The sequence below is a fragment of the Martes martes genome (genome assembly GCF_963455335.1).
Source record: "Martes martes genome assembly, chromosome: 15".
In the NCBI taxonomy this organism is placed as follows: Eukaryota; Metazoa; Chordata; class Mammalia; order Carnivora; family Mustelidae; genus Martes; species Martes martes.
Window position 1 is genome coordinate 53,589,871 of NC_137903.1, and position 15,635 is coordinate 53,605,505.

At 37.7% G+C, this 15,635-nt stretch overlaps 1 protein-coding gene across 1 annotated transcript in view; it reads right to left on the minus strand.

The window, feature by feature from the left end:
* CENPF (centromere protein F) overlaps nt 1-15,635 on the minus strand; it is a 61,223-nt gene that overhangs the window by 40,325 nt on the left and 5,263 nt on the right. The window contains exons 4-7 of the mRNA XM_080825288.1: nt 11,518-11,639; nt 11,056-11,147; nt 8,719-9,010; nt 7,383-7,585 (exon numbers count right to left, since the gene is read on the minus strand). Of these exons, the coding sequence (XP_080681414.1) occupies nt 7,383-7,585; nt 8,719-9,010; nt 11,056-11,147; nt 11,518-11,639 (709 nt within the window). The remainder of the gene's footprint in view (nt 1-7,382; nt 7,586-8,718; nt 9,011-11,055; nt 11,148-11,517; nt 11,640-15,635) is intronic.

Sequence of the window (15,635 nt, forward strand, 5' to 3'; positions counted from 1 at the left end):
TAACTAAATAAAACTTTAAAAAAGAAATAAATAGAATAAAATAAAATGATCAACAAATACTAAAACCGCTATTAATTATTTTAGCACACATAAAGTTTGTATTTGGGAAGTATTAGAAAAGATGTAAATATTCGACCATTTAAAGAAATAGTTCATAATTTACACTATGAAAAAAGAAATCAGTGTTTCTGAATAACAAATAAAGATTCATCTAACATTTTGTTGCATGGAAATGAGATACTCAAATGCGGTGATGTTGACCTGTGTAATTTAACAGCTGTAGAATAATCAGTGGGTGCCCATGACCTTCATATGAGAGTCTGTTTCAAGAATAATAGGGGGAATTTTAAATATTAAAAAGCCTCTTTCCACAAAAAGGCTCTTTCCACCTCCCACTATGACATTTTCAATTTCTGAAGGTTCACAGCACTCCAGAGACTATCACAACTGGTTTTTAACCAAGCTGCCATAAGCAACACAAAGAACATTTTTTTGCCTTTATACATACTCAATATCCTTAAGATAAGTTTTAAAACATGAACTAAATCAAAACTTAGGATGTCCTTCTAAAATTAAATTGGAGCAAAATGGCCTTAAATCATCAAGTACTGAAAACCACTCCTTCGATTTTTCCCCACGGTGTTCAAATCCTCAAAGCAACTCTAAAGTTCCAGGGAAGAATAAGAACACATCATATGGGTGGGAGAGAACTCCCTGGTCTAAAAGAAAGGTGCCCCGATTTGGCAAATCTCTCTTCTAAAGTATTTCTCCGGGAAGCATTATAATCTCATTCAGAACTATAAGAAACACTTAGAAATTTAACAGAAAAATTGGAGGAAAAGAAAACACTATGTAATACTTTGCCAGAAGACCAGACAATGATTATTAACTAACAGAAGATGAAAAAAAAAAGAGTTGGTCATTAATGACTAAATGATTTTCCAACTATCAGAACTTTAAATATACCAAATTCAAAAAGAAAAATAATTGAGCCAGTGGTTCAAATTAATACAGTAAGACACCTTTTCATTATCTTTACCGCTCTTAAATTTTTAAATCCCCAAAGAAAAGTATGAAAGAAATTATAATAATAAAAAATATGAATCCAACAAATATTTATCGAGAGCCTACTATATGTCAAGCACTGTGCTAGGCATGGGGGATGCAGCAGGAAACAACCCAGATAAAAGTCACTGCTCAGATAATTGTCCAAATGTTGGTGGTTGACAATTCTCAGGGGGGGAAAAACCCCCCAAAACAAAAAAGACAACCATGCAGGGCAGAGATGCATGAACCCTTGGTGCCCTCTGCTGGTCGTCCCTCAAACTGGAACACATTCCACTAAAATCTCAAAATCAGTAACTTTCTTACTACAAAACAGGTTTAAAAAGAGCACTTAGAAGATACTTATATTTTATTTAAAATTTTTACAATAATATTCTGATATTGAAGATGCACAATCCATGTAAGAGTAGCTGACCACTGGGTATCATGAATGTTCTAAAACAGTTTCCAGAGCTAAAATCCTTGAAAATATGTTGTGCGTGACCTTGGGCACTCACTCAGCACCCTGGGCCCAAGTTTTCATCTGTGAAATGTGGGTGCTGAATACCAGGTTTGCTGCCAGCCTCAGTGTTTCTACGTGAGTTCAAAATTTATATCCCACACAGTTTGAAAATACTTGGAAAAGAAGCAAACTAGAAATAGCATGTACTCACAAAAGAACATGGTATTGATTTTGATTAAATTAGCTCCATTTTACTTAATGGGTAATTCTAATGGTGGGTCAAGGAACAGCATAAACAAAGCACAATTTGATTTCAGCAACACATTTGACCAGGTCCTATTATCCTAGGATAATAGGGAGAAAGATAAGAGGGAGAAAGATAGTCTGAATTATCAGTTAGGTAGATTTCTTGCTCCCTGGGAAAAAGGAATCCAGAAAGCATTGAACAAATGAGTCTTAATAACCTGGAGGAAAGTTTCTTTCTTTTTTTTTTTTTTTTAAGATTTTATTTATTTATTTGACAGATAGATCACAAGTAGGCAGAGAGGCAGGCAGAGAGAGAAGTAGGGAAGCAGGCTCCCTGCGGAGCAGAGAGCCCTATGCAGGGCTTGATCCCAGGACCCTGGGATCATGACCTGAGCTGAAGGCAGAGGCTTTAACCCACTGAGCCACCCAGGCGCCCCTGGAGGAAAAAGTTTCTAATAGAAAGCCAGAGCTGTATTCTCAGCACTGTCTTAGTCAAAAGTTTAAATTCATGATCTGGTAAGAAGAAACTTTATCAAAAATGCTAGGTAGAACAAAGATTCAGTGATCCTATCACACCAAAACCAGTAAGACAAAGTATAATAGCATAAGTTAATTCTTATATAAAGGAAAGCCTGAGTTGGCAGGAAATGCAACTGAAAATAAGCTTAAACGACAAGGAACTCAGTGGAATAATAACTAATGTATTATTATAAACTTACCCTGTGCCAGGCACTATGCTACAGCCTTTAAAAAAGTTATCTCAATCTTTACAACAATCCTAGGACACAGACTTTCTTTTTTTTTAAAAGATTTTATTTATTTATTTGACAGACAGAGATCACAAGCATGCAGAGAGGCAGGCAGAGAGAGAGGAAGAGAAGCAGGCTCCCTGCTGAGCAGAGAGCCCCATGTGAGGCTCAATCCCAGGACTCTGGGATCATGACCTGAGCTGAAGGCAGAGGCTTTAACCCACTGAGCCACCCAGGTGCCCCAGACATGGACATTTTTAACACCATTTTATTGATTAGGCAGTGGAGGCTGAGAATTCAAAAACAAAATAATAGGGATGTGGCAGAACCAGGGCTCAAATTCAAGTCTTTCTAACTTGGAAAACCAACCTACATACTCAGACTGCACAAAGTAAATAAATACATAGGTCAAGGTAAGTCATGGTCCCATTGACCCTCCACTGCACCCTCTTACAATGAATCAGTATTTATGAACAATATTTTGTGCAAAGCATTGCACTAGCAGAATGTCTAAAAAATGAACCTAGACTACCACATCCAGAAAGATAGAATAAACATTCATTTCTCTATTCCTTCCATTGACAACAATTCAAAACTCTGCACAAGCGTTAAGAAAGCTCTGAAGGGGGACGCCTGGGTGGCTCAGTTGGTTAAGCAGCTGCCTTCAGCTCAGGTCATGATCCCAGCATCCTGGGATCGAGTCCCACATCGGGCTCCTTGCTTGGCAGGGAGCCTGCTTCTCCCTCTGCCTATGCTCGCTCACTCTCTCTCCCACTCTCTCTCTGACAAATAAATAAATAAAATTTAAAAAAAAAAAAAAAAAAGAAAGAAAGAAAACTCTGAAGGAAGAGACTGAGTGACTAGGGACTTTGGAACCCAAGGGGAAAACGTGATGGTGCTAAAAGAAGAGAACAGTCAACCCAGAATCCCTGTATCCTGAGGAAACACCTTCTAGGATGAAGTATCAGGGCATTTCCAGAGAAAGGAAGACTAAGAGAATACATGGCCAATAGACCAAACTTTAAAAAAAAAAAAAAAAAATGGCTAAAGGAAGTTCTCTAAAAAAAAAGGAAATGATGAAAGAAGGAACACTGGAAGGAATCAGGAAAGAAGGAAAAACAAGGGAGGCAATAATCTTGGCATAAATGATAGAAAACTGAAGAGAAAGAATCTCTAAGTTATGTTTGACAGTTAAAGCAGAAATTATAACACCATCTGATGTAGTTTTAAATGTAGGTAGAGAAAACACTTAAGGAAATTGTATTATAAATAGGGGAGGGTAAAAGGATGAAAAGAGCAGTAATCCATTAGAGGTGCTTACATGAGAACACCAACAGACTGATAAATGATGTGTATATATAATGTATTATTTAGAGCAGTCACTATAAAAGCTCTACAAAAAAAGTATCTAAAAACTCTAGAAAAATTAAAATGAAATCCTATAAAATGTTTGAGTAATTCACAAAACACAACAAAAAAGAAAAAGAAATAGGAAACAAAAAAATAAGATGGCAGTTTTAAACCATGACCAATCAATGATTACGTTAAATGTAAATGGCCTAAACATGCTAATTAAAAGACAGATGGTGGAAAAATGGATTAAAAAATATAACCAATTGGGGCACCTGGGTGGCTCAGTTGGTTAAGCAACTGCTTTCAGCTCAGGTCTTGATCTCAGAGTCCCAGGATGGAGTCCTGCATGGGGCTCCCAGCTCCATGGGAAGTCTGCTTCTCCCTCTGACTTTCTTCCCTCTTATGCTCTCTCTCACTCTCTTGCTCTCAAATAAACAAATAAAATCTTTGAAAAAAAAAATATATATATATATATACACAGGTGCCTGGATGGCTTAGTCATTGGGCATTTGCCTTAGGCTCAGGTCGTAATCCCAGGGTCCTGGGATCAAGTCCCACATTGGGCTCCCTGCTCAGCAGGGAACCTACTTCTCTCTGTCTCTCTCTCCCTGCTTGTGTTCCCTCTTTCACTGTCTGTCAAATAAATAAATAAAATCTTTAAAACAAAAACAAAAACAAAAAAACACCCAACTATATGCTGTCTATACAAAACTCACTTCAAATATAATAAGAAGAAGATAGGCTGAAACTCAAAAGACAGAAGGAAATACATTATGCAAAATTAAAGGAAAGCTGGAGTGGCTATGTTAACATCAGAAGGAGTAGACTTGGGACACCTGGAAAGCGTTTGCTTTCGGCTCAGGTCATGACCTCAGGATTTTGGGATCAAGCCCTGCATTGGGCTCCCTGCTCAGTGGGAAGCCTGCTTCTCCCTCTCATACTGCCCCTAGTTGTGTTCCTTCTCTCCTTGTCTTTCTCTCTGTCAAAAAAATAAATAAAATCTTTAAAAAAAAAAAAAAAAAAGAGTAGACTTGAGAATGAAAGAAATTTCCAGAAAAAATGAGGGCTATTATATAGTGATAAAAGTCAATCTACCAAGAAGACACAGTAATCCTAAATGTTTATGCACCAAACAACAAAGCTATAAAATATGTGAAGTGAAAACTGAGAATGGACAGGAGAAATAGACAAATCAACAATCATGGAAGACTCTCACCATCCTTCTTTCAACAACTGATGGACAGGAAACGAGCAAAAATATAGAATTCAACAACACCATCAACCAACAGATAATTGGGGGCTAAGGATAATTTGAGAACACTTCACCCAACAACAGAATATACTTTTTCCCCCAAGTGCCCATGAAACATATACCAAGGTAGACCATTGTCTTAGGCCATAAAACAAGCCTCAACAAACTTAGAAGATTTGAAATCATACAGTATGTTCTCTGAACACAATGGAAATCAATAACAGGAAGAAGAAAATCTCCAAACACTTGGAAATTTAACAAGGTATTTCTAAGTAATCCATGGGGCAAAGAGGAAGTCTTAATCAAATAAAAATACACAGAATGGAATAAGAGTAAAAATATAATATATCAAAATTTGTAGGACATAGCTAAAGCAGTACTGAGGGAAATTTATAGCTTTAAATGCCTACACTAGAAAAGTTTCAAATCAATCATTTAAGCTCCCCACCTCAACAACCCAGAAGAAGAGCAAAATAAACCCAAAGCAAGCAGAGGGAAATAACAGAGCAAAAATATATAAAATTGAAAAAAGAAAATAAATGAACCAAAGAGCTGATTCTTTGGAAAGATAAACAAAAGATCAACAAACTGACAAATTTTACTGTCATTATTGACAAAACTGACACATCTCTAGCAAGACTGGCAAAGAGAAAACAGCCTAAATATCAGAAAGAGAGTATCACCTCACTTAACAACATCAAAAGAATAATACTACAAATAACTACATTTTTAAGTTTAAAAATTTGGGTAAAATGGGGCGCCTGGGTGGCTCAGTGGGTTAAAGCCTCTGCCTTCGGCTCGGGTCATGATCTCAGGGTCCTGGGATGGAGTCTCGCATCAGGCTCTCTGCTCAGCAGGGAGCCTGTTTCCCTCTCACTCTCTGCCTGCCTCTCTGCCTACTTGTGATCTCTGTCTGTCAAATAAATAAATAAACTCTTTAAAAAAAATTTTGGATAAAATGGACCATTTCCTCAAAAAACACAAGCTATCCCAACTCATCCAGTATGAAATAAATAATTTTAATAGCTATATGTCTATTTTAAAAATTATTTTTGTAATTTTTTAAAGACTTATTTATTTGAGAGAGAGAGTGCATGAGCGGGAGAAGCAGAAGGGGAGGGAGAGAATCTCAAGAAGACTCCACACTGAGTGCAGAGCCCGACGTGGAGCTTTATCTCATGACCCACAAAATCATGACAGTTCTCAATTCATTTCATGAAGCTAGTATGATCTCTGATACAAATACTAAAGAAAGAACAAAAATAGAAAACAGCTGACCAACATCCCTCATGAACATAGACACAACAATCCTCCATGAATTATCAGCAAATAAAATTTAGAAATATATAAAAAGAATTATTTACCATGGTCTTGTAGAGTTTATTCCAAGTTACAAAGCTTGCTCAAATATTTGAAAAGCAATCAATGTAAGCTTATATTAATAAGCTACTATTTTGTACAATTACATGTAAACCTACAATTACCTTAAAATAATTTTAAAGAGAAAGAAAGAACCTGTCCTCACAAGGCAAACAGAAGATATAGGTCTAACTACTACAGTGGTTCTTACCTGCTGCCTTAGAAATATCTAGAGTTTATTCAAAGTAAATTCCTTAGGTCCACATCAGACATGGATCTAATAGGATTAATTTCAAGGTTCTCAGCATAAACCTCAAAAACTCTTGACTCTACCAGCTTCCCTGCCCTCTTGAGTGCTTCTTAAATTCTCACATTTTCTTTCTTTCTTTCTTTTTCTTAAAGATTGTATTTATTTATCAGACAGAGAGAGAGAGTACAAGCCCAGGAGCGACAGACAGAGGAAGAAGCAGACTCCCTGCTAAGCAGGGATCCCAATGCATGGCTCGATCCCCAGACCCTGGGATTATGACCTGAGCAGAAGGCAGACGCTTAACCGACTGAGCCACCCATGTGCCCCTGCCTCTTTTAAATCTCCATCACTTAGTCTCCTCTTATATGTTCAAGTGCCATATATACATGATCTTTATTCTTCCCCAACCCTCTTAGATGGACAAGAGACCAGTTGACTTGCCCCAGTCACTTTGCTGGGAAAATATGCAGTCTGGATTTCACCCCACATCTGCCCAGCTCTTAAAGAACTTACTAGTTCAACTGCATCAATGCTGCCTAGTATGTATTAATGAGGTTCATTACTAACATTTCAAAAATTTTAGTGTTGAAGTATTGTATGAAAAAAATTTCCAAAGAACTGTATGATAAAATGTAGGTTTTCAACAACACATGAGAAGTCCAGTACCTTGGTTGATGCCTGGTCATATTGCGCTGTAGATCTCACCAGTTCATCCCTATTTTTATTCAGAACTTTCTCTTTTTCAATTAATTCCGCTTTTGCTTTCTCCAGTTGGAGTTGGAGTTCTTGACATTTACTTGCTTGGCCTCTCATTTCTTTCTCTTGTCCTTGCAGATGTAGTTCCAACTCACTAATCTTGTTCCTCAGGTCTTAAATCACATACAAAAGCCAAATTTTAATTAATATATAATTTTGACAAATTTATAGCTCAATTCAGAATGTATCATTTATGTTATTACTCTGCTCTGAAATCTTTGGTGGGATAAATATAAATTCACACTAAACACAGAAACTACTTTAATTGGATTTAATTCAATGGTTAGTCTATATTGTCATTTGTATTCAAGTATCCCATAGGAAGCAGGCGAAACAAATTTTCTAATGCTTTCAGAGAAACTTGGGAAAGAAAATGGTTTTCTAAAATCATGAAGAGTGTCTTATTGAGGCTGCAAAAACTGCATCGCATATGATACTCCACATTAAAATTACTACTTGGTTTTATACACTGGCAAACTAGTATTTGTTTTGTGCCCATGTCAATGCAAGTGAGTGCTAAGCAGTGCAAAATTCACCTTTCTGCATTCTCTGGTAGTTTTACCTCCAGTAAAGATCAAGACAGTGTGAGCCTCCTATACTGCCAAAATTAACAATAAATTTTTTTTTCATTTTTTTCCCCCTACATACATATAATACCGGTTCCAATGGCATTGGCAGTGTGACATTCTCACCAGCAAACACCGACGGTGATTTGCAATATATTATAGCACTGGAAATTATCGTCTGCACAGTAGATTCCAAAACACCACCTGGTGCCCTTGGCTGTCAGGTGTGGTGTGATACCCCAGCCAAGGTTACAGGTTGGCTCCCACACGGACAACCTGGAAGTACAGAGCAAAGCTGCCTGCAGACATGGACCACACCTCCGGCCAAAGCTGGCCAGACCCCAGGCTTGTTCCATGGGCCACGAGAGAAGCCCAAAGAGAAGAATGGGACAGGGCTACTGTAACCGACCTACTCACCCTGCTTCTAGAAAGACAAAGCCACTCAAGACCACTTTTGAAGGTTTCCGGGCAGCAACTTTTTAGTGCAAATAAAGGTACATTCCAGAACTATGGTATCTTTTATCCCCAAAGCAGTATGTCACATCACCAGATTGAGATGTTGAGTTTTGATGTAACTAACAGAACACACAAGCACCTTCTAGGACTATAAACGTCTGGAATCACCTTGGAAATTATCTCAGGAAACTTTAATTTCAATTTAATGTAGCTCACAAAGTTACCTTGATTCTGGGCTTTTAATTGGTCCAAAAGGTGAGAATTGCTTGAATTATCACAGAAACTGCCATTAGCATCTCTTTTCCCTGTGTGCAAAGTTGATCTACTTGGAGTCACCTCTTCTTCCCCAGAGAAGTGAGATGCAGAGAAATCTCTCCTAATTGGAGTTTTTAGCGCATTCGATGAAAGCCGAGTTGGGGTCTTTTCTTGTTGCCAGGAGAATACGGATGAGGAAGCCTGATGTCGTGCAATGTCCCGGTGATTCATTGTGCTTTGGGGAATAGCCTGACTCGTTTTCTGTAAAGACAGAAACTCTTTAGGGCCCCTTAAACATCTCAATATTCAAGGCTATTTATTTTCATTTAGAGCATAAGGACATAATGCCAAGAAGTTACCATTTCCACTGCACACCAAGAAAGAATGTTCATCAAGTCAAGGGAACCATAACGTTGCAATATCCAGGGAAGGAACTGTCTAATGGTTACACTTTAGCACTGAAGGCTTAAGGCAGTAATATTTGAGTCCTAATCTATTAAAATGGGCTCAGTTTTCATATTTATTCTGGATCTCTCATATACTCCATTAAAAACAAGTGAGTATTCACTACCATTCTGAGTTCTGAAATTTGGTGTCCTTGGCCTGTCCTTGGTCATCTCCTCCCCTAGCTTTGCACAAAGAAGATCAAAACTAAATATTAACCTAAAGAATTCTTTCAAGAATCTCATTTTCCACCATACCACTCCCAAAAAATGTCATACAAGGTTTTATGTAACACACATTTGTGGATTTGCAATTGCTCTGAATTCCTTATTTTTTTAATTCAAGTATAGTTAACATACAGCATTATATTAGTTTCAAGTGTACAACGATTCAACAAGTCTATATATTTCTCAGTCCTTATCAAATAATCCCCCCTTATCTCCTTCTTTTGTTCTCTTTACCTCCATTCTGACTAATATCAAGACATGATTATAGATGGTACATTAATCTTTTTTTTTTAAAGATTTTATTTATTTATTTATTTATTTGACAGAAAGAGACACAACGAAGGAGGGAACACGAGCGGGGGAAGTGAAAGAGGGAGGAGCAGGCTTCTTGTTGAGCAGAGATCCCAATGCGGGGCTCGATCTTAGGACCCTAGGATCATAACCTGAGCTGAAGGCAGACATTTAACAAATGAGCCACCCAGGTGCCCCGGTGCATTAAATTTTTTATAGCAAAATCTTTTCTTTGCCACACAGAGAGGTTTCGTGTTTGCAGACTCAAATTTCTCCACCAAGAAAACTCTGGGAATCACTGTCAGAAGGAAAGTGGGCACCAATGACTGAACTGATCACAAAACACATGATGTTTCTAAGACAAACCAGAGAATTACTGTTTAATTTTTACTCCACCGTGAGAACCAATACTTTTGCTACATATCAGAATCCTGGTGGTCTCCAAACAAGGGTTAAAGGCATGAGAATAATTAAAGGGTCAAGCTCTCATAGGTACTTGGTGATCCTCAGTACATAAGTATCTACTTAGAAATCCAGCCTTAAGCTGTTTGAATTGTCCCATTTCAGCGAGTTCTTATGGTTAGCACAAATACATAAAGTGCCAAACTGGGATTTAGGTTGTTGTTTTTCTCCCCCCATCCCCTTTTCTGTAGCAAGTAATATCACACAAGCAGAAACGGTAAGGGTAAATTCTACAGATACCAGGTATATTTGGGTCAGTCCCTAAACTAGAAGCAGGGGTTTTTGAAACCTGCATTTTGTTTCTTTTGCTGACATTAAAACAAACCTCTTCACCCACCCCTCTGCCTATTTACCCATACCAAATGGAGCTTAAAATTTGAGTCTCTATAACTTACTTAACAGAATTGGGGAGATTATCTTGATAATTCTCTCCTCTAAATAAATATTTCATAAATAATGACCCTTAAACCCCATGTCCCTCGTGGCAATCAGTACATTCCATAAGGACTGAATGGGAAGCAGCCAATGGCCTCCAGGTGATAGAGCCAGCCAGTGAATGTCTAGAATGACCCTGGTCCTCCCCTCTCCTTACCATTAGGTCTCCATAGGGAAATAATTATATGGCTACAGTTTCTGTAGAATTTGATGAACATCTATTGTCTAGGGATAAACTGATCTCCCCACACTACTTTTTGCTTCTACTTGCTTTTAAAACCAACAAGTAATTATAACTAATGTAATCAGCCAGGAACTTTACCTTCTCAATGTAAGAAAAATGTGTCAAGCTCTACGTGAACCAGATTGTTCTCAACCTTGGACTCCTGTATATCAAAGTACTTGTTCAACTACATACTCTACTGAAAAGACCCATCATTAACTTACTTTAGCCTGCAAGGCTTTAACCTCTGCCTCTAATCTTTTTCGTTCTTCAACCTCCTTATTATATTTTTCTTTTAGATCTTCATACTTGGAACCTAAACAAAGACAATGAGATACAGTTTTACTTTGGTCATTGATTTTGTAAAGGAATTCACAGGTCAACAATCATCGTAATAGTTTAGAAATGAATATTGCAGTACACCAAGTAAACAGACGCTGGGTTTGAGTAATCTGAACCTAAATTTTTTTTAAAACACACACAGACTAAAATGAAAAGTTTAAAGGCTTAAGTGGGTAGCTCCACTACACAGATACACAAATGGATATGTAGCCCATTAATGCCCAAATTAAAAGGTTAATTTTTTTAATGCCCAAGTTAAAAGTTGAATTCAAAGATGAATTATGTGATTTCTTTGGCAGAATTAAAATCCCAGTAAAAGAGCAATGGAGGGAAATCATCCTTACCACTATAATACTGACTTGGTGTCAGTGGAGTTGCAAAGATTTTTTGTGGTGTCGTGGACGGATGCAGAGAAACATCTGCAGCCTGTGCAGCTTGTTGGCTTCTTTCAAGTTCAGATTTACACCTGTTAGGAAAGGACCCAAGAAGATGCAAATCAGAGCAAATGCTACCAAACACTAGCACCGCCCGTTCCCAGAGAGTAATAAACTTACAAAAACCCCACCCTCTGAGAATTCTTACCACTTCCTCGGTCCAATACACATTCAATAAGAACTAACTTATGGGACAGACCTAAACTCAGTCCCCCCTCTTCAAAGGAACTCAGTCTGGTTAGGGAAACAGAAATATAAACCTATAATTGCAATGTTACAAAGGCTACGATGAAGGTCTGTAATGACACTATGGTTATAGAGTTGGGAGGTTGGGAATGTATTCTGAGCAAATTTTTTACTCCAAGGCAAAGAAAGACACAGGAATATTTAAAAACAAACAAACAAATAAACAACAACAACAACAAAAACGAACTTCAGAAGCATAGGAAGAAATTGGCATCGCTGAAGCACGGTCTCAAATCACAAAATTGAATGACATCACTTGTGATATTAAGTCATTACAAAAACATAAACTTGCCATGTATTTTATGACATTTTAAAAAAAACAGAGACACAAAGGGATGCCTGGGTGGCTCAGGGGGTTAAAGCCTCTGCCTTCAGTTCAGGTCATGATCCCAAAGCCCTGGGATCGAGCCCCACATCAGGCTCTCTGCTGAGCGGGGAGCCTGTTTCCCCCTCTCTCTCTCTCTCTCTCTCTCTCTCTCTGCCTGCCTCTCTGCCTTCTTGTGATATCTGTCTGTTAAATAAATAAATAAAATCTTTAAAAACAGAGACACAAAAATCAAGTTAACATAATGCATCTAGAGAAAACAGGGCTGGAGAAAGTCACAAGTAAATGGGAAAAGTAAGCTATATGTTGTATATATGCACAGAATATTTCTATCACTTAAGTTCTGAACACCTTTCAGAATCAAACAACCTAAGTTAAGAGGACTCAATTCTCACAAGTCTATAATATCTCTGATTTTAGCTCAACACAAGAAATGAAATGAACACCCCATAGAAGAGCTAATGATGCACAGCAGTCTCTTTCTCATGGACATGTTGCTCAAAACAAGGAGTGAGGGAGGTGCCCCAGTGCCCTAGCCCGACTCAGCTCCAACCTCAAAGTGGGAGGAAAAAGCAATGTCTGGCCTAAAAAGGACTGCTCTACAAATCAAATAATCAGATTCAAGCTCCTGGTAAGTAACAGCACTGTCCGATAGAAAGGTTCTACTAACATGTAAAGAGTAATAAGAAACAAATGAATTTAATCTTAGTATTTTATTTAACTCCATATTTTTAAAATATCATCATTTCAACTTGCAGTCAACACTAAAATTATTGAGATATTTTACATTTTTTCTATTTAACCTTCAGAATTTGGTATGCATTGCATACTTATAGCACAACTCAATTTGATTTTTTTTTTTTTAAAGATTTTATTCGAGAGAGAGAGAGAGAAAGAGAGAGAGAACACAAGCAGGAAAGGGGACAGAAAGAGAGGAAGAAGCAGACTCCCTGCTGAGCAGGGAGCCCAATGCGAGACTTGATCCCAGGACCCTGGTATCATGACCTGAATTGAAGGTAGATGCTTAACCGACTGAGCCACCCAGGCACCCTGTCACATCTCAATTTGTAATTACCACATTTCAAGCAAATAGCCACATGTAGCCAGTAGCCACCACGATGAACGGTGTAGGTCTACAGACTACCAAAGGTGTGACAAATTTGGTGATTTTAGAGATGAATTTTAAAAAGCCTTGTAGACTCAGTTTCTTTTTCCTCTCAAATTCACATTTCATCCCCCTCTGTCTATCCTTTCATTAGAAAAAAAAAGTTTATTTATTTAAAATATAAAATTATACCCTGCTTTATTCCTATAAACCTTTATTTCTCCTATTTCCTATAAAGAAAAAAACTGCCACCAAAAACAGCACGAAATTAAGCATCTTTCTACTTGGTTTAACTATGAGATTGTCAATACTCAACAGTTTTTGACCAAGATTTCCAATAGTCCAGACTAACTTGTTTGAGACCTTCCAGAAACCTGATCAGTGGCCACTGTTGGAGAAGGTAAGTTTCAGCCTGCACCTGATGGTTACCAGTGGGAATCTGAATACACTCAATAGTTGTTGTAGTTTATAGCTTTTACATTCTGGAATACTGTGTTCTTAATAGTTTTTATAGTCTGAGGTTTATATAGTTTGTAAATGTTTATAAACATCTATATCTACATCACAGGTAATAAAAATACTTCTAAACTAAATGTGCTATCCTAACCCCAACTATAACAACTGATAATAATAAAGCTAACACTTAACCAAGTTGCCAGGTATCCCACACAACTCTGAGCACGTTATATCTGCAAGTCTTCCCACCAAATGTCACTTTGCAATATAGACATGTATACAAAAATGTTTACCTAAAATGTTAAAAACACAAACATTTCTGTCTAAATTATTAAAACCAGTATTTCTAGGGAGCCTAGGTGGCTCAGCCAGTTAAGCAACTGACTCTTGGTTTCCACTCAGGTCATGATCCCTGGGTCAAGGGATCGAATCCACATGGGACACACACTTGACGGGGAGTCTGCTTGAGATTCTTTCCCTCTCTCTCCTCCTCTGCCTCTCCCTCAGCTTGCTCTTTCTCTCTCTCAAATAAGTAAACAAGATCTTTAAAAATAAATAAAAAGAAAACCAGTATTTTTAAAACCAGCAGCCAAAGTATGCTTTCAAAGAAAACTATTCTGGGGCACCTGGGTGGCTCAGCGGGTTAAAGCCTCTGCCTTCGGCTCAGGTCATGATCCCAGGGTCCTGGGATCGAGCTCCACGTCAGGCTCTCTGCTCATTCTATCAATGAGATAGAAGTTATTTATCATCCCAACATGCAACTTATAGGAGAGTAGGAACCAAAATTAGGGAGAGATTTCTGTGTACCTAAATTATCTTCACAGAAAAATGAATAAGAGTAATTTTAAAGTGTTTTAACTTGCAAAAATATATTCGAGAGGTAAGTAGAATTAAGATTATTGCAGCTACGTTAGGGAAAAAAAATTCTTGGTATCAAGACATTTATTTATCAGCCAGGGAATCAGGGTAATAGTCGTATTAGGTCACGTATCCTCTGCAAGGATACATTGAGAAAGGCACATCACCCCTGTGGTCTTCTCACCAAAAACTCATAACCTCAATCTGACCCAGTGGTTCTCAATCCGGGATGATTTTACCTCCCCAAAGGCATTTGGTGATGCCTAGAGACATGTTTGATTATCAAAACAGGCAGGTGGGGGAGGTGTTACTGGCGTCTAGTGGGTAGAGGCCAGGAATGCCGTTAGGTATCTCACCATGCACAAGACAGCTTTCCTCAGCAAAGGACCATCCAGTCCCAGATGTGAATTGTGCTCCTGCTGAAAAACCTTGATCTCGTCAGTGAAAAAAACAGCCGACAGGCCTAACTTGAGGACTGTTCTACAAAAGAGCTAACTAGGACTCTTCAACAATTTCAATGACATAAAAAACAATAAACTGTCACAGCTTAGAAAGAGACTGAGAAAATATCAACTAAATGCAATGTGCAATCCTAGATCCGAGTCTGGAACAGAGACAGCTCATGACGGAAAAACCAGTGACATTCTAATAAGGTCCATAGTTGAGTTAATAGTACTGAATCAATGTTTATTTCTGGTTTGGTCACTGCACTTTGGTTATGTAAAATGTTAACAACTGTTTCTGTAAATCTAAAGTTATTTCAAAATGAAAAAAAATTTTTTTTTAATTTCTGGGTGTGTATTAGCAGAATCAACAATGGGACAATCTGCTAACATCCACTTTGCTTCCCGCCTGTATTACTCCTTGATATTTTGACAAAACTCCACTATTACAATAAGAAAATACTATTTATAAGCTAACATATTTTGGTCCCACCGGATTTATTTTGATTAATGTCTCAAATTGTTTGAGGATTTTTTTTTAACGGAAAAGAAGTCATAAGCACCATTTTTTATTGCTTAAGCTGGCAAATTGGTT